The following is a 26,948-nucleotide window of genomic DNA, read 5'->3' as shown; positions in this document are numbered from 1 at the left end:
ATGTGAAGCAATTCAAAGAAGAGCCTGTAAAAATTTCAAAGAACAGCATCAAACTGATCAGTGGTCACAAGCCATCAGGAATCTGGCAATATTTCAGTGTCACTGTTACTTTTCTTTCTATGCTTGTAAGGTGGTTTCGAGCAGTTGCCTGTGGCTAGACTTTCAACCTACATCTTGCCATATGTAGTTAAAAGTTAATTATTTCCAAGGATGTGTAAAAGGTAACTAAAAAAAAAAAAAAAAATTCCACAATTACTAAGCTTCCTATTTGTTTTATTGAAATTCTTTTACTTTCCTTGGTAAACTTGCAGAAGGTCTGCAAATTAAAACTGTTTATGCAATGTAAATAGTTACAGGTTTCTGTAGACCTTTTATTCATATCACAAGCCTTAGGTTTTACTAGAGAGGAGCAGCAAACAGCTGTGACAATAGCAGAAAGGAACTGAACAGCACTGTGAAACAGTTGGAAGTGATCTGGAAACTCCTTTAAAAAACTTTTTTTTTAGGTGGAAAGCCTTATGACTGGTACAGGAGATAAAATTGGTCTCTAAGCCCTTTCACCAATGGCTTGTTGCAGAAGCCCTGGAGAATGTTAAAGGGTGTTCCTCAGATCAAACTGTTACTGTAATGGGATTCAATGAAAGCACAATGTATCTCAGTTACCAGAAATAAAAGTCTCCACTGCTGTGGCCTATCCAGATCTTTCCTGGCATTGGTGTGTAGTCCTCCCTTAATGCTTTTAAGTGCAAGATTACACATGCTTACCTCTCTAGCTGTGAGTAAAATCAAAGCGCACAGGTCAGATTCGGGTATGCCACTTAAAAAACAAAAGGCATTGTTCAAACAATTAACAGAATCCGGGTATGCCACTTAAAAAACAAAAGGCATTGTTCAAACAATGAACAGAATCCCAAAGCAGAGTGGAAGAGGCCAGTCCCAGAGCAGACAAGCCATTACACAAGCAGAGCATGCTAATCATATTGTACAGGTAATGCAGAGAGCATTAACACTAAAACCACTGTCTCAAAAGGGTCAAACTAACTTGTCAGAAGTTCAGTAAAAAGTATTTTTAATGCAGGTTAACACTGATGCCACTTTGAGTAACTTTTCTATTCAGTCTGCTCAAATGAGCACGGCAGAGGGCGCACAAGACCCCACCAGAGACTCAATTTCAGGTCTGCCTTCTGCAAAAAGGTTGCAGAAGAGCACAGAAGATCACAGTGTTTCAACTTAACCTATGCAACCCCAATGGCGGCAAGCAGTGGCAGCAGGCCTTTGAGGATTTTGCACAGTTTATTTAACCAGAAGACATGTTCCTGGTTGTCCTTGTTTGAGAGCACCAGGATAAAAAAAACACCTGCCTGTGACTGTACTGACCTGAGACTGCCCGGGACCCCCCAAGCTGCTGCCGGGCTGTGGCAGTGACAGTGGGAGGAGCAGCTGTGACAATGAGGAGGAGAGGAGAGGAGAGGATGGCTCAGGTAACCCAAATAGACCAAGCACAGTGTTTTTACCCCACGGTGTCAGTACAAAATGGCTCCCAGAAGAGCCCTCTCTTGGCCTCTCTGGCTGGTGTGCTGGCTGGGCTAGGGGCTGTTTGTTTGTTCCTGCTCCTGCTGGTGGTTTCCTCACCAGAGGAGAACATCATTCACCAAGACAGGTCACCTTCTCCTGCCCTCCCAAGCAGGACACGCCTGGCTGCTCCAAGGATGCTGCAGACTGGGACTGGGACCCTGAACTCAGGGACCTTCCTCTTCTGTCAAGTCCCACGTGGGACTTTCCTAGTTGAGAAGTAATCACCAGCTGAGGACTGGAGGTTCTACAGTTACATACTTACACATATTTGTAACTTACCATCATTATTACTAGTTTTCCTTCCTACTTTGTAATCCCTTTTTTAATCTTTTTCTGGGAGGGCAATGAGAGAATAATAGTATCTGTCACCTGGTTATTGGCTAAAACCATGACACTGACTTCTTTCTCAGGGTCTGCAGACAGGTCTTCTGTTCTGCTTATACATGAAATTTTTGCAATTCTGCAGAGACACCACCCACCTCCCCGACCTGGTCTAAAATGGAAGCTTAACTGCTGCTTAGATTAACTTTTCAGCAAAGCACCCTGGAAGCAACTTTCCAAATTATCTCAATGGGAACGCAAACTGGATTAGTAAATTGTTGGTTTTATTTTAAATATAACACACTTAAATGCTCAAAAGACATTTAAGTGTAGATCACCATGTGTAAATATTCATCTTGTATAGAAAAGTGACTACGTCTGGCAGATGGCAAGAGTAGAATAGAATCAGTGTGGAAGTCCCAAACCGGAGTGAAATTTCATGCCATGGTTATCAACAGCTGCACCACAGCCTCTATTCAGTATTTTTACCAACTATAACTCAGGGCAGGAAACCATAGCATTGCTACAACAACACCTCCTAGTGAAGAAGAGCCAACATGAAGCAATATCAAGTTACTTATGTATTAGAAGTTTTGATGCAATGTCAGTGACACTGCCTTCATTTCCTGGGAGGACTTGGAAGAATTGTGCTGTGTCGTCTCATGGCTTTTCAAAGTGATTTCAGTTGAATCTGAAAAAGCAACTTCTGTTCAGTCTAAACATGGCATATCTGATGTGGTGCACTCTCCAAGAAAACAATGTTTTCTGTGGCTAAATATATTGATTAAAAAGCAACAAAAGACAAATAAAACAGGCCCTATTCCTTAAGTGGGAAAAAATAAGCAACCGAGTTCTACAGAACTACTCACAGTCTGCTTTAGCTTGCTGTCAATACGCAGGTTTACCTAAAAATTCTATTATTGATTATCTATTTCTGTAAGAAGCCACCTGTGCTGTGTCAGAACTCTTGATCTCAAAGCTACTAAAGGGTGTAGCTTAGGTCAGCATAAAAAAAGGCAACATGCAGACTGAAGGAATATAGCCAAGATACTGCTAAGAACATCTTAAAAACTGCAGCATATTCCTTGAGAGTATCAAGAACACAAGCCTATCAGTATCGTGTGCAGCCTGTAAAGCCATGTTTCAGATCCAAGTGTTCTTCCCCTCAAAACTGAGAACATCTTTTGCTGTAACCTACACAAGCAGAACCTTGAACACTTGGCAAACTCAACCATTCTCTAGGTTATATAAAAATGTGACAGCCTGCCAACAGCTGATGTGCAGCAGTGACTGATACTGCACATGAATTCTGGTAGAGGGCTGTTAAATATAAATACCATGATCAGTTTTTGAAAATAAGGGTAACAGTTATTTCTATTTAGTGACTTCCCTTCATCATGAATGATCTTACCAAATGAAAATATTCAATTCTAGGCATTACCATAGTTGCTTGGAATTAGTCCAGTTCTCCCTTTGCAGGTTCCTTTCCACCAATTTGTATCACTCTGCAGAGAAATGGGAAAATATTTTAGAAATTCTGCATTCCAGAAATATTTGGTCTGTATAAGAAGTCTTAAGACTCACCATGTCTGAGATGTAAATGATATCTCCTTCTTCAAAGTAGAGTTCATCTGGCTTTAAAAAAAAATATATATATATTTAAAAAAAAGAAGAGTAAAAAATCTGAATGTGTGTACTTAAGTGAGACAAACACCAGGATAAAGCACAGTATATACAGCTCTTCTTTTAAAAGACCAATAACACAAATCCTCTATCAACCAGAAAACAGCCTGAAAGTCTTTCATACTGCATTCAACCTGCTTATAGCTAACTTCCTGGATCTGTGACCTTCCTGACAATAAAAAAAAAGGACCGTGGCCTTTCCAACAGAGCACTGTGCAGCAAAAGCAGCAAAATTTTCTAGTGTTTGTTAACTTCATCCCCATTTCAAAAAACTCTTTGTTCTCAATTACCTTTGATGCCTTTGAAGGAAAAAAAATAATCCCTTAGCATGCTCATCTTAGATTGCAGACAGCTGACACTAGATAAGAAAGCATCCTGCTTTTAAAAAGAGCTGGACTTAAAAAAAGGATGAAGATGATTAGTCAGGCAGTTTTAGTCACATTACGAACCGATACCCATCAAGAGGCTTTTTCATTGAAAACATAGTACAGTAAGTTTAGCAGGCCAACCCTGAAGAAATCTCCCACTGTAGAAGAGTAGGTTCAAGAACATTTTAAAAACCTGAAAGTGCTCAAGTCCATCAGACCTGATGAGATCCATCTGTGGCTCCTGAGGGAACTGAGGAATAAAGTTGCAAAGCTGCTCTCTGTCATACTGAGCAAGCCATGGCTGTTTGGTGAAGCTCCCACTGACTGGAAAAGCAGAAACATAACCTCCATTTTCAAAAAGACAAAAAAGGAAAACCCAGGGAACTACGGCCCATTCAGTCTCACCTCTGTGCCTGGCAAGATCATGGAGCCTCCTGAAGGCTCTGCTAAGGCACACAGAAAATGAGGTGGTGGTTGGTGGCAACCAGTGTGGCTTCACCAAAGGAAAACTGTGCCTGACTAATTTGGTGGCCTTCTATAATGGGCACACAGTGTCAGTGGACAAGGGAAGAGCAACTGATGTCATCTACCTGGACTTGTGCAAAACATTCAACACTCCCACAGGGCATCCCAGTCTCTTAAGTGGAAAGATATGGATTCCATGGATGGACCATTCAGTGGATCAGGTATCAGCTGAATGGTCTCACTCAAAGAGTTGTGGTCAATGGCTCAGTGTCCAAATGGAGACCAGAGAGATAAGTGGCATTCCTTAAGAGTAAGTACTGGGAGGCATGCTGTTTAACACTTTTGTTGGTGACGTGGACAGTTGGAATCAAGTGCATCCTCAGTAAGTTTGCTGACAAGATGACACTGTGTGGTGTGATCATTATGCTGGAGGGAAGGGATGCCATCCAAAGGGATCCTGACAGGTTTGAGAGGTGGAACCATGCAAACGGCATGGCATTCAATAAGGCCAAGTGCAAGGACCTAGGCTGGGGAAATCCCAGAGAATGGATAGGATAGGTAGAGAATGGACTGTGAACAGCCCCGAGGCTTAGCATCAGGAGTCACCCCTGACTTGGGGGTGTTGACAAGAAATTCAACATAAGCCATCAATGTGTGCTTGAAGCACAGAAAGCCAACCATATCCTGGAATGCAAAAGATGACGTGTGGCCAGCAGGTCATGGCAGGTGATTCTCCCCCTCTACTCTGCTCTCTTGAGACCCTGCCTGGAGTACTGTATCCAGTTCTGGAGCCCCCAACACAGGAAAGACATGGAGCTGTTGGAGCAACTGCAGAGGAGAGCCATGAAAATGAGCAGAGGGCTGGAGCACCTCTCTTAGGAAGACAGACCGAGAGTTTGGGTTCAGCCTCGAGAAGAGAAGGCTCTCTGAAGACCTTACAGAAGTGTTCCAGTATATAAAAGGGACTTACAAGAAAGATGGGGACTGACTTTTCAGTAGGCCTTATAGCAACAGGTAAAGAGCTTAACTGTTTTAAGCAGAAAGAAGGCAGATTTAAACTAGACATAAGAAAGAAATTCTTTACTACAACAGTTGTGAGACATTGGAACAGGCTGTCCACAAAAGTTGTGGATGCCTCACCCCTGGTAGTGTTCAAGGCAAGGTTGGATGGGGCTTTGAACAACCTGTTCCACTGGAAGGTGTCCCTCTCCATGCAGGGGTCTTGGAACCAGATGATCTTTAAGGTCTCTTTCAACTCAAACCAATCTATTATTCTATCATTATTATAAACAAGATTAAAATTAATATTCTCAAAAGCCTAAAATCTAAACGTACTTACCGTTCTGGGCTCAAATGTGTACAGGGCCCTGAACACTTTAACCTGCCCTAAAAAAGAAAAAAATAAACAGTATCAGTATCAAGCTTACATATAAAGCATACAAATACAGCCCTCAAATCCAAACTAATTCCTTTATTTGACTGGTGAAGCTTCTTGCTGGGCTATTTGTGCTATGCTTCTGAACCACGATTTAAAAACTGAAGCCAGCAGCATGGGTTCTGAAGGAAATGGGCCAAATGATCAGTCAAATAAACAGACATGAAGCCTGGTTGCTGCATGTGAGAGCTAAGAACAACAGAATTTCAGCCCTTGGCATGGCAATTATTTGTGCCAAATTGTAACAAAACAAAACAAAATAAACAAAAACATCACTCTGGGAGATTTAAAACAACAAAATGTAAGGATGTACATTAAACCTGAATTTCTGTTCTGCAGATACCAGCAAGCTGTACTGGGCACATAAGTAACATGTAATCACTTGAAACACTTTTATCTAGCAATGCCCATCCCAGGCATGCAGACAGGCTTGATGGGTGGGTGTTCTTTGGAGTAAGCAAGAAGGCAGAAAACTCCTCAAGACCTCCTGTGCTCCCCCTTACTACCTTTGCTCCATTACAAACCACACCATAAGATTAATGTAGGATGGAAAACAAATCAAAGAACCACAGACTGTCAGGGTTTGAAAGGGACTTCTGAAGATCATCTAATCCAACCTCCCTGCCACAGCAGAACCAAAACTAGGGCAGGTCACTCAGAAATGCATCCAGACGGGTCTTGAAAGTCTCCAAAGAAAGAAACTCCACAGCCTGTCTGGGTTAAGGCTTTTCTTGGGCTCCATAACCCTTACAGTAAAGAAATTCTTCATCATGTTAGATTAGCACTGATTTGAACTTAACAAAGTTGATGGACTTTACCTCCACACTCTTTACATCTCAAAGACAAAATAACGAGGATTAAGAACGTGCATATACTTTATTAACATTTCAAGGCATCACACAAACATTAGTGACTTTATTCTCAGCATGATTAACAAGAGAAGTATTCCTTTTGGTAACAAAGTAAATGGAGGCACACTGCAGCGATGTGTCCCACAATAAATCTTTTTCTAAGTGCAAGAACAAATTTGTATTATTCCTATTTTCAATCCCATACTTCAGCCACAAGGCTGTGTTTTCTCTTCTCATGGACTTCACAAAAAATATCTGCAAAAGAACTACCTGACAATTTTTAAAAATATATAATTTATTACAGATACTAAACAGATACAAATATTCTTAGCAAAACAACTCCCCAAGCCACAGTCTGCCAAACCCGCTGCCAGCAACACAACAGGTAAAGGAGTCAAACTAATGATTCCTTCTTATCAGTGACATCAGAGGTATGGCTTTATCAGGTTTGGCCTGACCTCAAGCCCTTTTAGTTATTTTGGGTAACTTCTCAAATAAACTTCAGCTTCTATAAGGAAAGGAAACAGGCAACTCAGAATTCCAATATGACCCTGTCGCAGCAAAGTCTGTGAAAGAAACTGAGGTGCTAAACAGTAATAACAGCTTAAAAATGCAGCTTCTGATCTGCAGTGATCTGAAGCAAACATCACTGCAGTGCTTTGTAACAAAGTAATTAAAAAGGCCATTTTCCCAAAAGACTAGAAGCTTTTTCTTTCCTGCTAGCAATTTTGAAGTTTATTTTTAGTTAACTGCAGTATCATTAACAGAAAATTGGTTCCAAAGAAGTGCTAAGTGCTTTCCTAACAAGGAGGTACTGTTCTCTCACACTGATGCTTTTTTCCTTTTTTCCACACTTCCCCTCTGTTCTTTTACCCCAGATTCTCTGTACCACCACGGACGGTAGCATTAAAATAACCCTTTTACTCAACTTGCAACCAAAGCATTCTTCGGTTTTCTCTTTTTTGTTTCCACCTGTTTAAATATTAAAAACGGAAAGACCTGTTCCTACATGGTATTATCTATTTAGATATGTGAATTAGGGTAAAGTTCCAATACCAAAAGGGGAGTCAAATAGTATTACTTCCTCAACTAAAAAAAAGCACTTGGTGCAAAAGTAATCTATTTTAGTTAAGCAAATAACAATGGCAGTAAGCCAATGCTCACTGGAGCTACCAAGATGTGGCCCCAGTGGGCAGATGCAAGTCTTTTACAGACTGCTTCTCCTGCCACAGACAGACACAATCAAATCTCATAGATGAAAATAAGGTTCTACAAATCAGGAAATTATCCTAATGCAGCATCTTTTCATTAGCTGTATTTAGAGTGAGCTGCTCCAGGCTACCATTACAATCAGAGTAATTAATTTACTTTAGATAAACATATCTACTGTGTGTCACAAAGCAGTATCAGCATCTACAATACAGATAAATAGATAATGTCTGTGCTCTATAAAGTCAGAATTGGCCACGGCCATCTACGGATAAATAAGAAAACTTCAAGTCTATCAACTCCTACAAGGATTCAATTGAATCTCAGGCTAGTTGTCCTCAGTGACCCTCTTCCTTGCTACCAAAATGCTGCACAGAAGCTTCTGAGAATCTAGCACCAATTTGATGAAAGAAAACCCTTAATTTGAACCCCATCTGTAACAACAGAGAAAATATGCATAAGATTTTGTGTGTGGGGAAGGAAAATTACTGCTTGCATGTTTCAGGACCTGTGCAAAACATATAGGACAGGGAATATAAATTTTGATACAGGTTCAGATGAAGTACTTTGGAAGGCTGTGAGAGGCATCTTCTGCCCAACTTCACAGCAAGTGATGTAGCAAAAGGAAATTAAGTTTGTTCTCCCAGTGATGGCTTAAGAACTTGTAAAAGGAATTGCACAGTTTGGTAACACCAGCAAGTCAAAGTCACAATCTTTTGGTCAAGTGACAATACCAAAGGTAAACATCAGTAAGCAGAGATTTTCACATTGTGATCTGGCATGACTCTTAAAACAGATGTACAAATTTATTAGAAGGACGTTATGGGCAGACTAAAACAATTTTTCTGGCTTCTCAGGAAATGGAAAATAAGAAGCCTTGCACCCAAATCTTCAAGCAGGAATAAAAGTAGTGAAAATACATTTTACAGAAGTGCAGCTTGTATTTTGGCACTTTGTTCACAGAATCCTGCACAGGGACACAAAAGAGTACAAAACAGCATTTAAGGATTGTCAGAAATGAGACAGAGAAGAGTCCCCACTGGTTAGAGAACTTTCTTCCACTTCCAAGTAGTGCTCGTTAGAAAGGGGAAGTGGACACAAGGCATATAAATCAGAGAACAGGAAGGGGGGAGGGTGTACTGAACAAACAAACAACACCAACCTAGAAACCAGTTTAGTCACATGTCAAAATGAATGCAAAAGGCAGACTGGTGCCAGTATAGATGATAAACTGAAGTAGCCCAGAGACAATAATGGACTGTATGAGTGAATATCTGGAGTGGAAGGAGCAACAGCACCTGTTTACAGAAAATCAGAATAAAGAATACTCTGACAAGATGTAGATGAACACAATTTCACAAACGAATTTTGACTGGCACAGTTTGATGTTTAAATCTTCTCTATTTTATTTCTGCAAATACATGGAATGCCTTCACCTGTACCAAGCTTGTTAGTAGCTCCAGTAGCTTGAAGTAAGAAGCCAGCTTGGGGTCAGAAATATAACTCTAAAGCATACATCGAAATTAGACTTCAATGGTTCCAATGATGTTTTTCTTCCCCTAGAACTGATGACCACAGCTTCACTCCCTGCATTCAGATGCTCCTGAGTCCCTGGATAACAGAAACCTTTTTTGGACTACAGAAGAAACCCCAGCCACTACCATTTAAGCTAAATTTAAGCCTTCTGCTCACACCTCTGGCACATTATTCAGTGTGAATACTCCAGTGAATTCTGTCATAGCTCTGACTTTACCTAAGAACTAAGGTGAAGTGAACTTCACTGTGATTCAGACTAAATATTTATATTCAGAATAGTGTTTTTCAACTAGTAGTGACAGCTACTGGTGGCTGCAAAGTCAACAGACCTGCTTTAAAGTAGTAATGCTTTATGGCATGTGCTAGGCTTCCTCCTGCCTTCCCTCCTCTAAATTGGAGTAATATAGAACTGTAATTTTGCTTGGGACAAAAAGACTGATCTTACTTCATAAAATGGAAACGTCAGGATCAACAAACCTTACTCTCTCTGGAAAATATGAAAGTAAGGTTTCTTAAAAATATTAATATACAACTTTCATCACTGCCAAAGCTATTGCTCTACTAAAAAATGAATAATCAGAGACCACCACTTGAGGAGACAATTAGCAGAAGCCAATACAGCTTGTCAATTTCAAAGCACTTACTAAGTAATTTATAAGAAGAATTAAAAGCAACAAGAAATGTTTAAGACGTTTATGAATTCTGCAAATAAAAGTGTAATTTGATGCATGAAGAGCATTTTTGAGAGATGGAGGGAAAATCCTTGCATAACTCTGACAGAGAAGAAAGTTTCTGTTATTTTCAACTCCCACTCTACCCCTTTGTTTCTTCAATAGCAAGTCTAAAAGGAAAATACAGCAAAACAACAACAATACAGAGCCCCAAGAGAAAAGCAAAGCTAGGCACATATTAAAAAAAAGAACCACAAAAAAAACCCCAAGACAAGAAAAAAGCCTCAAAACACTAGAAATTAAAAGCCTGATACAGCTTCTGAAAACAACCATGACCTCTTACTCAAGGGCTAACCACAGAATCCAAAATACTAGCTCAAGTGTTGAAAAATTTATCAGATGATTGTCTAAAACGTATTCATGTCAAAATCACCCCTCTGTAACTGAAATCCTAATACCACTGGCTTAGTAGAAGGAAAACCATACTTAATGCTACAGCTAGTTAGTTTTATTTTTCTCCACATTCCTGAAGTACCTCCAGCCATTTAACTTTAATGTTTGACATCTGTGTTGAACAATTAACACAGAAAAGAGAAAGGATTAATACTTATTCCACTAAATATTTTAATTTCTTTGCTACCTGCTGTATCCCCTCTCCATCTCTATCTAGCCTGTACTTTTTTTTCCCTCAGCCCAAGGGGAAGAACTACAGCAACCACTATATTCTCTCTTCTGTGTCTTGAATTGTCACAACTCAGTAAAAAGGCAAACAGGTCTGCTGTTCCCTGACACAAGTTACAGCCCAGTTCATAGACTAGATACGTAATAGACAGTGAAGAAAAATGAACACAGCTTGACCAAATGCACTTCCACATTCCACCAACTGCAGTCTAAAAGCCATCAAAAGAGACAGCACTACACTGCTGTAGCAACAATACCATTGCTTGCAGTTCCTGTATTTATATTTAATCAGCACATTCTAACATCTATACCCTTGAAAGATACACAGCAGTAGCACAGACATATCTGATATTATAGATAAAATAAAACCAGACACACAACAATGTAAGTATTTTTGGGTATGCTGTAACACAGTTTATTCCTGAAAACACTTTGGGAAAAAAAATTTTAACAGCCCTCAAAAGACCTTCTGTCTTCAAAGACTACAGATCCAACAAAATTAATCTCACTACCCTTAGTCAGCTCTGAAAGCCATTACTACCAAAAGAGCCACTCTCTTCCTCTTCCTTCTTCACCCATATTTTTTCTACCCATTTCCTTTTGCTGTGTCAGGCACTTAAGTGGTAAACCAGCTCAGCAAGTTCATTAGACATAAAAATAACCTAACATAAAGAGTCACTGTACTGATCCAGTTTGTCATGTCATTAAATGGAACAGAAAGGGGATCTCAGAGACCAAGGGTGGAGGGAGTAGGGAACCTGCCCTTTTGATGGCACTCTGCATTTATCAGAGCAAGCATACCACAAAACTGTGTCCCAGCAGACTAGTGAGACACATAACATTAGATAAAACACATCTTAGCCTCATGGCTTCTGTAGGTTAGGTAGGGCTAGAGGCTTTGACTCCTCTAAAATTTTAGGTTAAATTTAACTCATCTTTTTGCAAATGAGAAAGCTGAGTTATAACAACTTCATTGGAAAAATCTGCACTTCTTATATATATGGCTGTTAAGAGCAGCACCACACCCTTTTAAAAACCCACAGATTTCCTCAGCACAGGTTTTCAGTGAGAGTCCTCTATGGCGATGCTTCTATTACTGTCCTTTTTATTTCAAGTACCCTGTTTTCTAAGAGACTGCAAGGCAGAGGAAATCCTTCCAAGGATGAAATTCTACAGAGAGCTTTAAAAGAGTTTGCTTCTCTGGGTAGGTTGAGAGTGATAATTTAAAGAGTCCAAACTGGTTCTGCACTTATCTGACTTAAATTAAAAATGTGGTTTTTAAGCTATCTAGTTAAAACACTCAAGTTATTAATTTAGTTATTTCAAATCAGAATTTCAAATGCTATTCAAAGGACAGAAAAAAACCCTGAGATTCCTATTAAGGATCAGATAATCACATTTTGTAGAAGAGTGCTTGTAGTGGAGTGCTACAAGGGAAAGCAGTGAATGCCACGGAAGAAGAACGTGGCATGAGACTACACCATCAAAACTGCCTTTATGCATCCAAGTTTTGCTAACCCACACAACCAGAGAGCGAACCTCAGAGTACTTCAGCGCCTGTTACTTAACAGGTTAAAAGGTTTCTTGTGCATCTCGGCCTACACAAACTTCACTTCGACAGCAGCAGCGACTGGGCTGGGCTGAACTGGACTGGGCTGAACTGGAGTGGGCTGAACTGGGCTTGCCGCCTCGCCAAGCACCAGGGGCACCACGCAGGGCTCCCGGGCGTGGGCCGCACCCCAGAGGAAGGCGGCCGGGGCGAGGGGGCCTGCCCCGAGGCGACAGCTCGGCGCCGGTGGCACCCCCGGACTTTCGCCGTAGCCGGCGCAGGATCCCGCCCCGACGGGACGCCTGCGTGTCCAGGGCACCTCCACGACCGCCTCCATCGGGGCGAGCGGCGCCGGTGCCACGGGAGGAGCCGCCTGCGCGACCCACACTTGCGAGGGGTGCGGTGGTTAATGGCGGCAGGGCGGGGAAAGGAAGGGGTAGGCGGCCCTGCCCCGCTCCGCTCCCCCCCGGCCGGGCTCTGACAGCCCAGACCCGACTCCTCCATCGCCCACGTGTCAGCACGCAGCTCCGCTGCTCCGCGCCCCGACCCGGCTTCGCGGGGTCAGTGAGGCAGCCAGGGGACGTCGGACCGGGCTGCCGGTCCTCTCCCTTACCTGGCTTGGCCGGTTTAGGTGGTGGCTTGGACATGGCTGGGGCCAGCCCGAGCGCGGACGGGGAAGCGGCGGGGCGGCGATCGGCTGCCTGCGAGCAGACCGGCGATGCCAGGCAGGGTAGGGCAGGGCAGGGTGGGGCGCGGCGGGGCGGGTGGCAGAGGGAGCCCAGGCCGTGCTGCCGGGAGCGGTGCCGGGCGGGTGGTGACGGGGAGAAGGAAGGAAAGGCGGAGGGAGGGGAGGAGGGGAGGAGGGGAGGGGAGAAAGGAAAGAAAGGGAAGGGAGGAAGAAAGGGAGGGGCGCCATTAGCAGCGCCCCCTAGCGGCCGGCGCAAGCACTTCTCCAGCCCCAGCCAATCCCCGCGCGCGCCGAGGCCCCGCCCCTCCCCTCCACCCTTGTGGGCGGGGAGAAGGGCGGGGCCTGAGCCAGCGGCCAATCGGGGCGCGGGGCGGTGGCGGGGCGGGTGAGGCGGTGGGTTCCGGGGGGCGGGGGCTGTCGGGGGGTGTCGGGGAGCGGGGGGTTGAAAAGTGTCCCGTGTGCCCCTCCCCGCCCTGTGACCGCAGCCTCCTGACCCGCAGGGGCCGAACCAATCCCGGTAGCCGCGCCCCAGCCCCAGGTAGCTCCACAGCTGGGCGTCAGAGGCGGGGGCTCCGCCGGCGTGGAAGCCTCTCAGCCGTGGCGGGTTCTGCCGGGTCCCTCTCTCTTTCCCCCCTCTTCCCCCCTACCTCTTTCCCCGATGCCTTTTAGCGGTGGTTAAAGCCTCCGACATGCGGGAGTGCTGTGACCTCTGCTGGGGGACGTGAGGGGCTTAGGGGCTGTCGGAGCGAGCTCCCCTGGCCCCCCGCACCCCCTGTGTGCGGGTCCGGTGCTGGCAGAGACCTTTCCCGCCCGGGTCTGGTGGTGCCGAGAAGGAAGCGTGGTTCGGCTTTTGCTCCGGGACGGAGCTTTGCTGATGCGCCGTTTTTAATGATAGGGCGATAGCAGTGAAGTGTTAGGGTTGTGCTGGGTTTATCTTCTGCTTAAGGGTGCCGAACCAAGCCCAGCCTGAGAGGTTCAGGATTTCTGGGTTGCAGCATTGGTGACAAGTTCGCTGTCGCAATTTGTGCCTGTTTTTATTTTACCGTAGTGGTTTTTGCCTGGAGCTGGGATTAACTTTGCTACGGGCAATGACGTAGAGTCCAAAGCTCAGCATGCGTGTCCAGATGTTATTTATTTGGTTATATGCCTTTTTTTGTGGGATAATAATCCTCTAGAGCACAAAACTTACGATTTTTAGAAACTAACACTGGGGGTTTAGCTTTCTTTTTTCTTTTTCTTTTTTTTTTTTTTTTTTTTTTTTTTTTTTTTTTTTTTTTTTGGGGACAGTGATAGAAATCACTTCCTGAGAACACGTGTTTGCAGTCTTCGAATTTATAACCAATACCATAAGCATGTAATGTATCATTGAACTTGTGATTTATAATACTATTAGACAACTGCAACTTCTGAGGGCTATGAACTTACAAAAACTTGTCAGTAACAACTACTGAAGGTATGCACCACCATGTCAGGGCAACGGGTGTCACACTGGTGATGATTTTTTTTTTTTTCGTAACACAAAAAAAAAAATTAAGCAACATGCAAGGATCACACCATAGTCTTCTGAAATACTCAAACTTCCTATTGTTGCACCAAATGCATAAGGCTAAGATTGCTTCAGATTATGTTTAAAATTTATTTTAACAGAAACTACATGGCTTTTGCTTTCATACTGAGGCCCCTCCTGGCTGTTCTAGTACAGATACTTTTGGAGGAGAGACTGCTACCTGCTCAGTCCTTTCAGGTGTTAGGTGTCATAGGCCTTACCTCCTACTGAGGAGGACAGAGCAGGTGAAAAACAGGGTGTTTGTGTGTTTTTAAATATTATTAATTGTTGTGTGCTCTTGGAAAGAATTTCTTGCCAAATGTTAAACTGGTTTGACAAACTCTACAGACCAGTGCTGCTGCCAAGAGAAGCAGCCCCGCTTCTGTCTGTCTGTCCTTCTGCACTGTATCTTTGCAGGCACAGGTGACTGGACAGTAAACTGGAGGGAGTTTGTTAATCTGAAAACTAACATTCTTCCCCTCAGTCCTCCTCCTTGTTAAAATTAAATTTAAAAAAATCCACATCTTTCTTTTTCAACATCACCAAATTTAAAAAAATATGTCTTTCTTTTTCAACATCATCAAGTTCTTTTTTTTTCTTTTTCTTTTTTTACAGTTTTCCTTTGTTTCATCACTACAGCTTCTGTTTAGATTGCCTTTTTTATACCTGTAATGCTTGAGTAATGGCTGTGGTTTTTTTTAGGTATGACACTTTTCTTTTGTGGTACTAACATTGACAGACATGAGTTTCTCAAAGTTGTCCCCAGAATATTATAATATAGATGATCATAAAATGTGAAAGGTAAAACACATTGAAACGTGTGATGTGGCACGTATGTGGCGGATTTTTTGCTAGCATTAGAACAAGCAGTTGGGATTCTGGCAATAACTTTGCAAAAAGAAAAAAAAGGGACAGAAAGTAAGTCCTATCAATAATTGTTGTTTCTAAATAAAACAGCTGCTTTCCATGATGCCGGATTAAGAGTTTTCACAGGTTTCTGTCTTTCACAGTTAAAAGGAATAACTGAGGAGAAAACAAGCCATGAAGACACTGGTTGTTGCCATTGGAGGGTAAGTATTAGCAAATTAAATTTTCTCTACAGTTCAAGACTGGTTTTCCCTTCAGAATGAAGTTACATAATTCTATTTATGAATGGATGTTTTCTGAAAATAGATAAATCATGAAATTGACCGATTTTATGGGATGTAGATCTTCAGAAATTCTTTCTGTATCTGTTGGAGGTTTCCCATACTACCTCTCCTTAATCTTTATTGGCACTGCCAGATGTACTATCTGAAAGCTTTTGGAACCTACCAGAAAATTTCTACATGTAGAGACTATTTAACCTGACTAAGTTTTTGAGAGGCTTGGGGTAGTGTCTTTATGGTTTACCCTAACCATACAGAAATGTGTGCATGAGCTTGTACATCTGTTTAAAATACAGATCTTTGCCTTGATGCTGTTTTTGCTGTGTTTTTAACTTAGTGTAACAAATGGAGGGAAAACAACACTGGCAGAAAAGCTGAGGAATATGCTTCCCAAATGCAATGTAATCTTTCAAGATGACTTCTTTAAGGTAACAGTATTGATGGAAAGACCTGTTAGGTAAAGTAGGCTTGAATAGATTTCAGTGTAATTTTTTTAAATTGATGCTGCTGAAAATAGTGCTAACTTCATAAGAAATAAAATGAGCACTGGGGTAACAGAGCTTAAGGTAGCCAAAACCATTGTGAATACTCAGCAAAAAGTCCACTGTTTTCTTTCATACTCTTCCAAACTAAGCAAATAGGTATTATGTTGGATACATTTTTCAAGCTCTTCTGTGCCAATAGTATGAATTATATTGTTGTTAACTCCATACCCATATAGCAATATGTAGTTCTTTGTTTCCCAAATCAGAACAGAAAAACAACTTTTGCATTCACATCAAGGACGGTGAATCATTTCTGAAGAAAAGTCCTAATTAACTTAATAGGTATGATTTGGAGAATTTGTTGTTCTCGACCAAATAGCGTTGGCATTGTATTTTAATAGTTATATACAGCTGTTTCATTTTGAAAGTAAGTTTAATCAATTGGGATACAAATGTCTATGCCCCTTAGGTTTTACCTGAAATGCATATGTCTGTGAAAGTAGTCATAAAAGCAGTCTTGAATATACTTTTTTTTTTTTCTCCCCTACAGCCAGAGTATGAAGTAGAAACAGATGAACGTGGATTTAAGTTATATGATGGTTAGTAACTGTAATTCATTGCTTCTGAACATTGCTCTGAAATTCTGTTCTGCTGAGTTCAACACTTCTTCCCCTCTACCCGCTGTCCCTCTAGCCTTTTGAACAAGATGGTAAACAAATGGTTGTTCAGTAGAAATCCTTCGTTCAGTTTCTCTTGGGTCACTGGGATATATAGGAAAACTCAGTGAATTAGTAATAGCTCAACTAGTGCTTGTCCTTTCCTTTTCTCTTTTTAACTTTTCCTTGGTTTCTAACAGTTCCGTCTGGCACTGTTCAGTTGAAAGTCTTCACTTGCAGCACTAACATGAGCTTAACTCCATAATTTTCTGTGTAACGATGGATTTAATAGTCCAGATCAGTCAAAACTTAGGTCTGACCCTGACACCTTTATTTCATGTAGGATGTCAGATACAGACCAAATCTTTTGAAGCTCCTGGTTAATGCTGGCTTAGCATGGCATTTTAGTCCAATAAACCTCTGCAACCAGAGCCACTTTAGGGCAGTGCTTTGGTTCAGGTTGTATCACTTGTGAACAGTTACTAGCTAGCCTGTGTTGATACTTGATGATAGCAAAATGTATTACTACTCCGCAACACCTGCCAGAATCTTAAATTGTATCTGAAAACTAACTCTTACCACCTATGCAGTTTTTGGCTCAACTTCTAGACTTCATTAAACTAGAACGTGAAACTGGAGGGATAATTTGGATGTTCTAGTTCACATATCTGGGTTTAATGCTGTTCTTCAAAGCACTGCTGAAGTGTGTTTGCTCTTAGTTTATCCAAACATTGCCTGCCCTTTACGCTTAAGTGCTTGGTCAGTATGTTCTTACATGTCTACAGGCAAAAATAGGTGCTACTTTGTGCTGTTTTGCTTTGTAGGCCATAGAATCATAAGAATCATTTGGGTTAGGAGGAACCTTAAAGATTATCAAGATCCAATTCCCCTGCATGGGCCTGGACACTTCCCCCCAGACCAGGTTGCACAAGGCCTCATCCAACTTTGTCTTAAACACCTCCAGGGAGGCGGCAAGTCTCCTTTCAATCCAGCCCATCCATTCCCACTCTCCATATGCCTGAAACCCACTAAAAACCCAAAGCAAAACTTTTTGAGCATCCTCCCTTTACCTGTATTAGTGACAATTGACAGAAGGCTGGAGATCTGGAAGTAATTTTTTACGTGTTTTATGGAATAAGAAGCTTCTGGTTTGCAGCTTCTGTAATCAAAGGAAAAGCTGTGAAGTGAGTTCACACCAGAAGTACCCCAGTTCTGGGGAAAGCTTTAGTTTCAGGATCATCAGTTGCAAACATGGAGCTATTTACATGTGTGAGAGAGAACTTTTGGGGTAATCCCATGCCCTTTCATTTAGACTTGTATGTGGATTACTTGATTCTTATTGATTAACTTAGAGTTACTTAAGAGGATGATGATGATTATATGATTATCCTTCGCTGTTTTTATGGGGTGCCTAACTTTCTGTTTTTATCTAGAGCTTGATGCCCTTTATATGGATGATTTGGTGAAAAGTGTTCGTGATTGGATTGAGTGCCCAGCAAGCTCAGTTACTGTGACACCTGAGCCTCAGAATACATGTGACAATCCACAAAATACAGATGATGTTTACATTTTGATTGTTGAAGGCTTTCTGCTGTACAACTATGCGTAAGTGTTAATATGTAATCTAATTAATGAAAGATGCCCTAAAATGGAAGAGAGAGATAAATATGTTATCATCGTAGGCCACTTAATGAACTGTGGAACAAAAGATTTTTTTTGACCCTTCCTTATGAAGAGTGCAAAAGGAGAAGAAGGTAAGCTTATTCAGTTATTGCTCACAGAGGGTCACTGTACCTCCTAGCCTGGAGTGGTTCTTTTGTACTAGCTTTTCTTCAGTGCTTGTCAAATGTAAGCTATTAAGACCATCTGTCCTCTGTGATTCCCAGGGAAGACTGTGTAGCTATTTGACCAACACTAACAATAGCATGCAAAGATGCACGGTAATAGGATAAGGCAGGGTAGGCATTGTGGCTGTGTTTTAGAGCACAGGAATATTAAAATGTGGAATGTCTTCCAAATGATGAAAAGAGAACTTGCTGTCCAGATACATTTATTTACATTAGTGATCCCATATTGGAGTTAAGCAGTTAAAAAGATATTAAGCAGTTGTATCCTTGGTTGAGCACAGCTGTGTGATGACTATTGTCAAACAGTGTTCATGTGTGGTTTTTAGTGTACACTTTGTTTAGATTGTATGATAATTATACTTTATAGCTGATGGAGATTGTTCAGCCAGTGTCTGACTTTGCTCCAAATTTGGAGCAATACTGTGTGCTTAGAGAAGTACATACGCATAAAGTCAGAATTTGCTGGCTGAGTGAAGAAATTCTTTATTCCACTTGCTGAGGTTTATTCCACTTTCTTGATTTCTCGGTGGGCTAACCTTTAAAGGACTTAAGTGCCCAGGATGGAAGTGACTAGACAAAACCACTCATCATTTAAACTTGAGCAGTCTGTAGCACTTTCATTACAGCTTAATTTATAATAATACCATTTTCAGTTACAAAAAAATAATCTTTTAATGTATAATTGTATAATGTATAATGTATAATTTGATTGGCAGAAATGGGTATGTTAGTATGAGTTCATATCACAGATTCTGTTGGAACAAAGGAGTCTCCTTTGTTCAAACAGTTATAGGGACTTCCAGCCTGTTTTTATTTTTAATAGATGCTCTTACTAAGCCATCTGGCTTTAGGGAAAAATGTAAAACTTGCATGAGAAAGCAAATATATTTTTGTGTAGCACCAGAGTCTATCAGCCAGCAGATATGCCGGGGTACTTCGATGGACACGTGTGGCCTATGTATCTGAAATATAAAAGTGAACTGGAAGAGAATGCAATTGACATTGGTATAGTATCCTTAATTTTAAACATAAAATGCTTCAGTGTGGCACTTTTTTTTGGGTTGTGGGTGTTTTCATGCAGGTCTGTTTTCTTCAGGTATCTATGGCAATTGGAGCTTTTGTTGATTTATTTCCAAGTGTGTGGGGGTTTTTTTGTTTGTTTTTCTTTTCTTTGGATGTTTTTTTTTTCTTTTAAAATGAAAGCTATAAAGTTAGAAACATTCTGACCACCAACTATGTCCATCTAACAAGCTGGTTGGTATATGCAGGTGAGCATACATCTGTATGGCTAAATAGGAAGCTTCTGAGATGATGAGAGAAGTCTTCATAACTAAAATACTGGTTCAAGTCCTGTAAAAAGTTGACGATACTTCCTAGGTGCTTTTTGTACACACTGCAGTCATGAGTCTTCCATCAAAAGAGTCAAAAGCTGGGTCAGCTGATGAGTGCTGCCACAAGCTTGTGTGATGTTAACACTTCTACAGCTCTTCGACTACCTGCTCGTGGAACTGGGGGCAGAGGAAAGAGAAGTCAGGTGGCTGCTTCATCAGCACAAAGATTAGGGGATTGCTTCTTGCTGTGCAGTGAGAATGGAAACTACCTTAACTTGCTTGAGCTGAGGAAGCACCTGAAGTCTTCAACTGCTTAGGAAACTTTCTGCTGAATTAGTCCGTTGCTTTACTGTCCTAGTGTTATTACCACTACCCCTACAGAGATTTTAATGCCACAAAAAACCTGTTTCTTAACTTGAATACTTTTCCACTATGCTATTTCTTTTAACACGTAAAATGAATTTAGGAAAGAAGAGGGAGATACTGTTCTTCCTTTTTATTTTATGTCTTATTACTGCCCCCATAGAAATACCAAAAACTTTGCCAATTGCTGTTACAGAGAACTGGCACAGAACTCGTGAAAACATTTTCTTTTTTCTTTCTTAGTTTATTTGGATGGAACAAAACCTCAAGAAGAGCTTTTATCCTATGTGTATAGTGATATCATCCAGGAATTAAAAAAGCTGAGAGAAGGAAGTAAGTAATTTTACTGAGAATTTAATCTGCTTATGCTATACCAAGTTAACAAGAATATAATCTTTTTGTATGAAAATGCTGCAAGGATTATATAAATCTGTATCTTTGCATAAATATGTATTAGAGCCCCTATACATGTTTGCTCATTCCTCTAAGTCATCATAAACTATAAGATGATTGAAATGGGGTGTTCTGAAACAGTAGTTGTGTCCACTGTTAGCTAATGATAGAATAATTCAAGAAAAAAAAGGGAACAGCAGAAGCATGGGGCAGGTGTGTTGGTGGCATTAGCTTTTAATATACAGTGATGTCATATGCAAGCAGAGAAATGACCCCCACAGCTTAAATGTGTACTTTATATTTCAGATCAGCAAGTCACAGCATAATAACATAGAAAGCCTGTGTTCCCTTTTGGTACAAATCGAAAACCCCAAGACTATCATATTTGGCAAACTGACCAACTGAGCAAATGTCCTGTGTATGTCCATAATCCCAGTGAATACAGCACAAGTCGATTTGTACTGACTGTTAACTCTGTAAGACTCTGAGTGTTATCAACACTGCATTATTCTTTAGAATTTCTTTAATCACTCGTGCTTTGGCTGATCTGTTAATCTGACTTAATGCATAGATCTTAAATAGTGTAAACATTTTATGTACAAAACCATACTATAAAGATGCAGTTCTGTTGGATTAATAAGCATTAATAATGGATTAATGCAGTTTGAATTCTGTATAGGAATAACATTGATTACCTGTAATATTCTTATGAGCTGCTGATCACTGATAAACATAGTTAGAGGAACTAGCTGTGGCAATAGAAAGTTTAAGATTGTGTAAACTGCTAAGATTGCTTATTCAGTTAGGGAAGCTGTCATTGAAAATATTGTAACTGATCTTACTTAGACTTTGCTGAACACTCTGTGGTGTTTGTCAGATGATTTCTATGTTGTGCATTGTTTGAAGCAGTTGAGAATGGATATTTAACAAAAAACAAACAAATGTGAAAAGAAGTCAGGCTTCTGGAAAAAGATAGAGGAATAAGATGCTGGGAAGAATGTAGATGTGTTGTTAACAGTATTAAGTACATCTATTGTGCAAAGATCAATTATTGGAATGATATGCACAAGAAATGTATCCTTCAAGGAGAAGGAAGGAACAAAATTCTTTTGAATTAGCGTATCTTAGGTTGAAATTACAGTAATTAAAGAGTTCAGAAAGCAGATATGCTATACATAAAAGTTCAGTTACAGGATTTATGTTTATGTATTTAGCTAAACAAGGAAACTGGGAAGTGGATTAATTATTGGTTGCTGAATAAGTAATGTACTAACTACTTGTACTTTTTCTGTACAATCTATTGTATTTCTTTAGAATAAAAATCAAGCCACAGTTATTCAAAGCAAAGGATGGACTAAGTTTCTATGTGCCAGCTGAACTTATCATTATGATTGAAACAATGCTTTACTGTTAACAGTGCTGAGTACCAAATCTGCATATAAGAGAGGTCTATGCAAAGCTGTCTTTAAGACAACGTAATTCCAATCACTATTTTGTTTGTTGGGGTTTTTTTGTTTTGTTTTGTTTTTTTCAGTAAAAATACTTGAAGTTATGTTTGCTCAAAGGCAGTGACAGACTGTCTGACTTTAAACTGTGTTTTTGTTCCCCTCTAAAAGGGAGCAACTGTAGCAGATTTAGCTAATGCTTGGTTGGTTGTGGTGAGATTGTCACCAGGTATGCCCCAAGCTGCCCTATCACATCCCTACCTCAACCAGACAGGAGGATAAAATAGGATGAAAGGCTTTGGGTCAAGGTAAGGACAGGGAGATCACTCAGCAATTACTGTCACAGGAAAAACAGATACAGCTTGGTGGAATTAATCTATTGCAAATTAACACCAGAGAAGGATAATGAGAAATCAGAAAAAATCTTACCTTTCTCCCCCCGCCTCCCTTCTGCCTGTGCTCAGCTTCACTCTTGGATTCTCTGATTGATGTGAGGAGGTGGGAAATAGAGGTTGCTGTGAGTTCACCACACATTGTCTCTGCCACTCCTTCCTTCTTACACTCTTCTCTGGTTCCATCATGGGGTTCCTCTCACAGGACACAGTCCCTCAGGAACAGACTACTCCAGTATGGGTCACCCATGGGGTCACAAGTCCTGCTAGCAAACCTGCTCCAGCTTGGGCTCCTCTCTCCACAGGTCCTGCCACAAGCCTGCTCCTGTGTGAGCCCTCCATGGGTTCATAGCCTCCTTCAGACCAGGAGGTTGTACAGCAGTTTTTTCCCTTCTTTAAACAGGTTATCACAGAAGCACTACCACTGCTGCTGATGGGCTCAGCCTTGGACAGAGGCACATCTGTCTTGGCTCCATCCAACGTGGGAGAAGCTTCGGGTGTCCTCTCATAAAAGCCAACCCCTCCATGCTACAAAAAAAACTTTTAATTGAAACCCAATACAATGGTGAAGGTTAGATTTCTAAGGTTAGATTTTTGTTGTTATTGTTTTTCCCATCCCTGCGCAGAACTTGTAGGCCCTTTGAATACTTTTGAAGTATTTTCCTAGGTGGACAAATGTGTGAGTACAACTTAAAAATTATACATTGGTTCTAGAGGAGCATAAGGAACTGACAAGGCTGGGAAATGAAAGATTACAATGTCTCTTTTAAGTAGCTGCACTTGCTGAAATAACAGCAAGTTTCTCAGTGTCTGCTTCTAGGACTGATAATGCTTGGTGTTTATAGTTACTGCTAGAGAATGGTGTGCAGAACCAAGGACACTGCTCAGTTCTGAGGAACATCTTATGCTCTGGAAAAAGAAAGTGAGTAAAGGGGTCACACCTGTGGCCTTACTTTAGGGAGAAGCAGACAAGACAGGTGGCCAAAATTGACCAAGTAGTATTCCATCCCATATGTGTCATACTTAGTATAAATTTGAGGGATCACAAGGGTCAAGCCTTTTCCTTTGGCCCTTCTTCACCTCTTCCTCCTTCTTTGCCATCCTGAGAGGATTTGGTTTGTCTGCCTGTGGTCCCAATCTGTACCAGTCTGAGACTGTGTGTTCCTGTCTCCAGCTCCCAACTGCTGCTGACTCCAGGAGTCCAGCCTGGACTTTTTCAAGGCTGCCCTGCAGCCTCGGTGGTGACATTGAGTGTTACTGGAGGGGGAGGGGAGAGGAATGTGGTACTGATTTTCTGTAAATTTGTATGTATTTTTTTTTTCTTTATCATTACTGTTTCATTAAAGCTGTGTAGTTTAGTTTCCAACCCGTATGTTTCTCTCCCCTATTATCTCTCTTTATCAGGGAGGGGAGTAGGATTAATGACAGAGAGGATCTGTCATTCAGTCAATTGCTGGCCCAGTGTTTAAACCATGACAAGGTGGTACAGCCCCTGACAGGAAACATCTACTTTGCCCCTGGCAGGTGCCTATTGACTGCTGGTGCTGTGTTTGCTGTGAAGTTCCTGAGAAGAGTCGCAGGACAGGAGACTGTGGTTCATTTTGTGAAGAAAGTATGTCTTTGGAAGTGGTGCCATGTGCTGCTGGCTGCAACTTCAGGCTGTCGTAGCCAAAGGAAACCTTGCCAAGTATCTTGCATATGTTAAGAAACATATTAGCTTAATCTTCGTTATGTCAAAATAACAGAGGGAACATGATATAGTAGTGATTAAAACTGATTAAGTGGGAACAAACTTCTAGTCTTGCAGAGCTACTGGTCTCCTTTTAACCTTTAAAGTTAAGGCTAAAAACTGCATTTCTGTTTACACTGTGTGTCATTGATTCAGATGTTGATTTTATCACCTACATGGTGTTTTCTACTTAAGGAAACACTTAATGCCCTTGGAAACAATGATTCTTTTGTCTGGGAGTACTGTCTGTGCTTCCTCTCTGGCACTACCACTGGACACTTCTATGGTCAAAAATGTCAAGCTGTATTTGCAGAAGAGTAAGTGTTGGAGAGTTTTTTGGAAGAAAATGGATATGTGAGCAATCCTGACTACTTAGCATTAGCCCGAGTCAGCTAAGGGCCTTGAGGCCCAGCCGCAAAGTTACTAAAAGATCAGTTATGTGCAAAGCATAAGGGAGTTGGCAGCAGAAATGAAGAATAACAGGATAGGAAAGCATCACATAGACAGTGCATAAACAGTTGTATTTACACCAGTTAGATAGTGCCCTATGGCATATGAAAAAGGTGTACCAATTAGCAGTATGCTTGTATTATGTTATCAGCCTGACTGGATATGAAAGGGCTACTGCTACTCTCAATAAATAGAAATACTTTGATTACATTAATCTGCATGTTGTCCACTGGTATCCCAAAATAGTGCCCGGAACAGGGACCCTCTTCCTGCTGCTTCCCAGGAGCGATGAAGACAGCTGGAATGAGAGGGTAGTGGGAAGGCTGACCAAACAGCTCGTTGCCCCAGTGTCTGGTAGAAACACACTTGCTGGAGGAATCTCACCCTGATAAGGTTGGCGAGGAGATGGGGTCTACACACAGTAAAGAAAAAGAGGCAGTAGTTAAGCTGCTCCAACATATCCTCTCCCAGAGAGGGATACATTATGAGAGTGACAGTCTGAAGCAGCTGCTTCAGTGGGCTAAAGAGAGAGCCCTGATCCCCACTGTCGGTATAGCTTTCGAGCTGGAAACGTGTAAAAAAATTGGGAAGTCCCTATGGGATGAAATTAGCAAAGGATCCAAGGAGGCTGGAAAATTAGCCACGTTGTGGAGGCTGATTCGAGACATATTAAAAGAAATGAAAAGTGAGAGGGCAGCAGCAGCCTCAGCGTTTGCTGCCTTAATACCTGATTAGCAGTATTGACAAATGGTCAAAATACGGACTTGACCTCTAAACAGTTATTTGAGACACCTAAAATACCCCCACCAGCACCCGCGGGGGCTGTACTGATTCAAGCTTGGCCAACTGTGCCATTTGACCCTGTGGTTCGGCCAAAAAGTAAAAGTGGTACAGAGAAGCAACACAAAAAGCTATTGAAAACACTGCTGCCACCAGAATTGTTGGTGGACCCAGAGGGAGAGAAGCCGGAGAACATGGGTGAGGAATCTCAGAATGCAGACCCCTCCCCACCCTCCCACCCGCCTGCCACAGCTCTCGGCCACTCTGCCGCTGCTGCCTTCCTCCCCCTTCTCCACAGACCAGTTCATCTTCTCAACCACCATTGCCATCGACCTATCCTCCACTTCCCCTGTCAACACCGGCAATGCCTGCTATAGAGCAACAACCAAAGGAAGAACTGGGAGTTGGAGACAAGCAACTAAGGGAACTACTGAAAAAACTGGAGACCAAGGATGAGTATACCCCTGAAAAACACCCTAGTTTTTGCTTCAGGGAATTTCCCAAACAACCCAGGGGCACTAATCCATTTTTACCTCCTGATCCATTCCCTATTCCTGTTCCTACTTCCCTTAAACCTTTAGCACCCACTGCTCTACCTCTTCCAGATCCAACATGGGGAGGGGGGGAATTGTAGGGGTGTGAATCCGGTAACAAGCGTGAAGGAAATTATTCAAAATGCTATAGTTGAAGGAGAAAAGGTTCCCAACATGGGTCCGATGGCTTTTCAAGTGATTGTGGGACCAGGGGAGGAGGTCAAAGGGTTGCATTAGATTGGAAAATGATAAAAGAAGCCAAAGCTGCCATTACACAGTACAGTTTGAAATCTTCATTTACTCAATCTCTTTTGCAACATCCTTTTACTGCTCAATTGTTGATGCCATATGACAAAAAATACTCATTAATACTCTCCTTCTCAACAACTGCAATTTCATCATAAATGGAAAATGCTGTGTGAAAATGCAGCTGAGATTCCTAGACAGAACATCAATGTATTATACAGGGTGCAAGTACAAATGTTACTGGGTGCTGGTCCTTTTGTACGCACAGACTTGCAGGCATGGTTTCAAACTGAAGTGTTACAACTTTCACAAGAATTGGTGTTAGGACCACTCCTGAAAGGTGCTACAGCAGCTCAATTGTTAGAAGCTTCTGAGCGAATGCTAGAAGCAAATAAAGCTGCTTAAGAGCCACCACTGCAATATGGTCCTCAATATTGATGTATATTGTGGAGCATGGTGTACTGGTGTTTCATAGAGATAAAAAACTTGGTTGGTAATTACACTTTCAGTTTTGGTTTGGGAGATTGTACCACTTCATCTTATTTTGGGCCAACTCCACCAGATTTTAGTAG

General features: G+C 41.5%; 2 protein-coding genes across 13 annotated transcripts in view; one reads left to right on the top strand and one right to left on the bottom strand.

The window, feature by feature from the left end:
- Positions 1-13,079, bottom strand: part of OSTF1 (osteoclast stimulating factor 1) — a 30,852-nt gene extending 17,773 nt beyond the window's left edge. For all 3 annotated transcript variants that reach the window (XM_071732008.1, XM_071732007.1, XM_071732006.1), the window contains exons 1-4: positions 12,958-13,079; positions 5,752-5,798; positions 3,481-3,531; positions 3,338-3,401 (exon numbers count right to left, since the gene is read on the bottom strand). In XM_071732008.1, coding sequence (XP_071588109.1) covers positions 3,338-3,401; positions 3,481-3,531; positions 5,752-5,798; positions 12,958-12,991 — 196 coding nt within the window. In that variant the 5' untranslated portion in view covers positions 12,992-13,079. The remainder of the gene's footprint in view (positions 1-3,337; positions 3,402-3,480; positions 3,532-5,751; positions 5,799-12,957) is intronic.
- NMRK1 (nicotinamide riboside kinase 1) lies at positions 12,942-22,148 on the top strand. Of its 10 annotated transcripts, XM_071732011.1 has the most exons (10): positions 13,494-13,570; positions 14,028-14,125; positions 15,572-15,648; positions 16,064-16,154; positions 16,762-16,810; positions 18,301-18,472; positions 18,550-18,621; positions 19,613-19,719; positions 20,652-20,741; positions 21,108-22,148. In XM_071732011.1, exons 3-10 carry the CDS (start codon positions 15,620-15,622, stop codon positions 21,125-21,127), a joined length of 630 nt encoding a protein of 209 aa, XP_071588112.1. In that variant the 5' UTR covers positions 13,494-13,570; positions 14,028-14,125; positions 15,572-15,619; the 3' UTR covers positions 21,128-22,148. The 10 variants fall into 10 exon arrangements, with proteins under 10 accessions (XP_071588115.1, XP_071588118.1, XP_071588113.1 ...); XM_071732014.1 differs by lacking the exons at positions 13,494-13,570; positions 14,028-14,125 and adding an exon at positions 12,942-13,074 and having other exon boundaries at positions 15,589-15,648; XM_071732012.1 differs by lacking the exon at positions 14,028-14,125 and having other exon boundaries at positions 13,452-13,570; positions 15,589-15,648.
- Positions 22,149-26,948: the final 4,800 nt, after the last annotated feature.

Source organism: Heliangelus exortis, chromosome Z, assembly GCF_036169615.1.
Source record: "Heliangelus exortis chromosome Z, bHelExo1.hap1, whole genome shotgun sequence".
Classification (NCBI taxonomy): Eukaryota; Metazoa; Chordata; class Aves; order Apodiformes; family Trochilidae; genus Heliangelus; species Heliangelus exortis.
Note: the sequence above shows the minus strand (reverse complement) of the source record. Positions and strands in the feature narration are given on the sequence as shown.

Excerpts from the sequence above, each read along its gene's own strand:
- NMRK1 (XM_071732014.1), top strand. The coding sequence starts at position 15,620 with ATGAAGACACTGGTTGTTGCCATTGGAGG. Across the intron at positions 19,720-20,651 it reads AGAGAATGCAATTGACATTG|TTTATTTGGATGGAACAAAA; the intron begins GTATAGTATCCT and ends TTTCTTTCTTAG. Across the intron at positions 20,742-21,107 it reads AAAAAAGCTGAGAGAAGGAA|ATCAGCAAGTCACAGCATAA; the intron begins GTAAGTAATTTT and ends TTTATATTTCAG.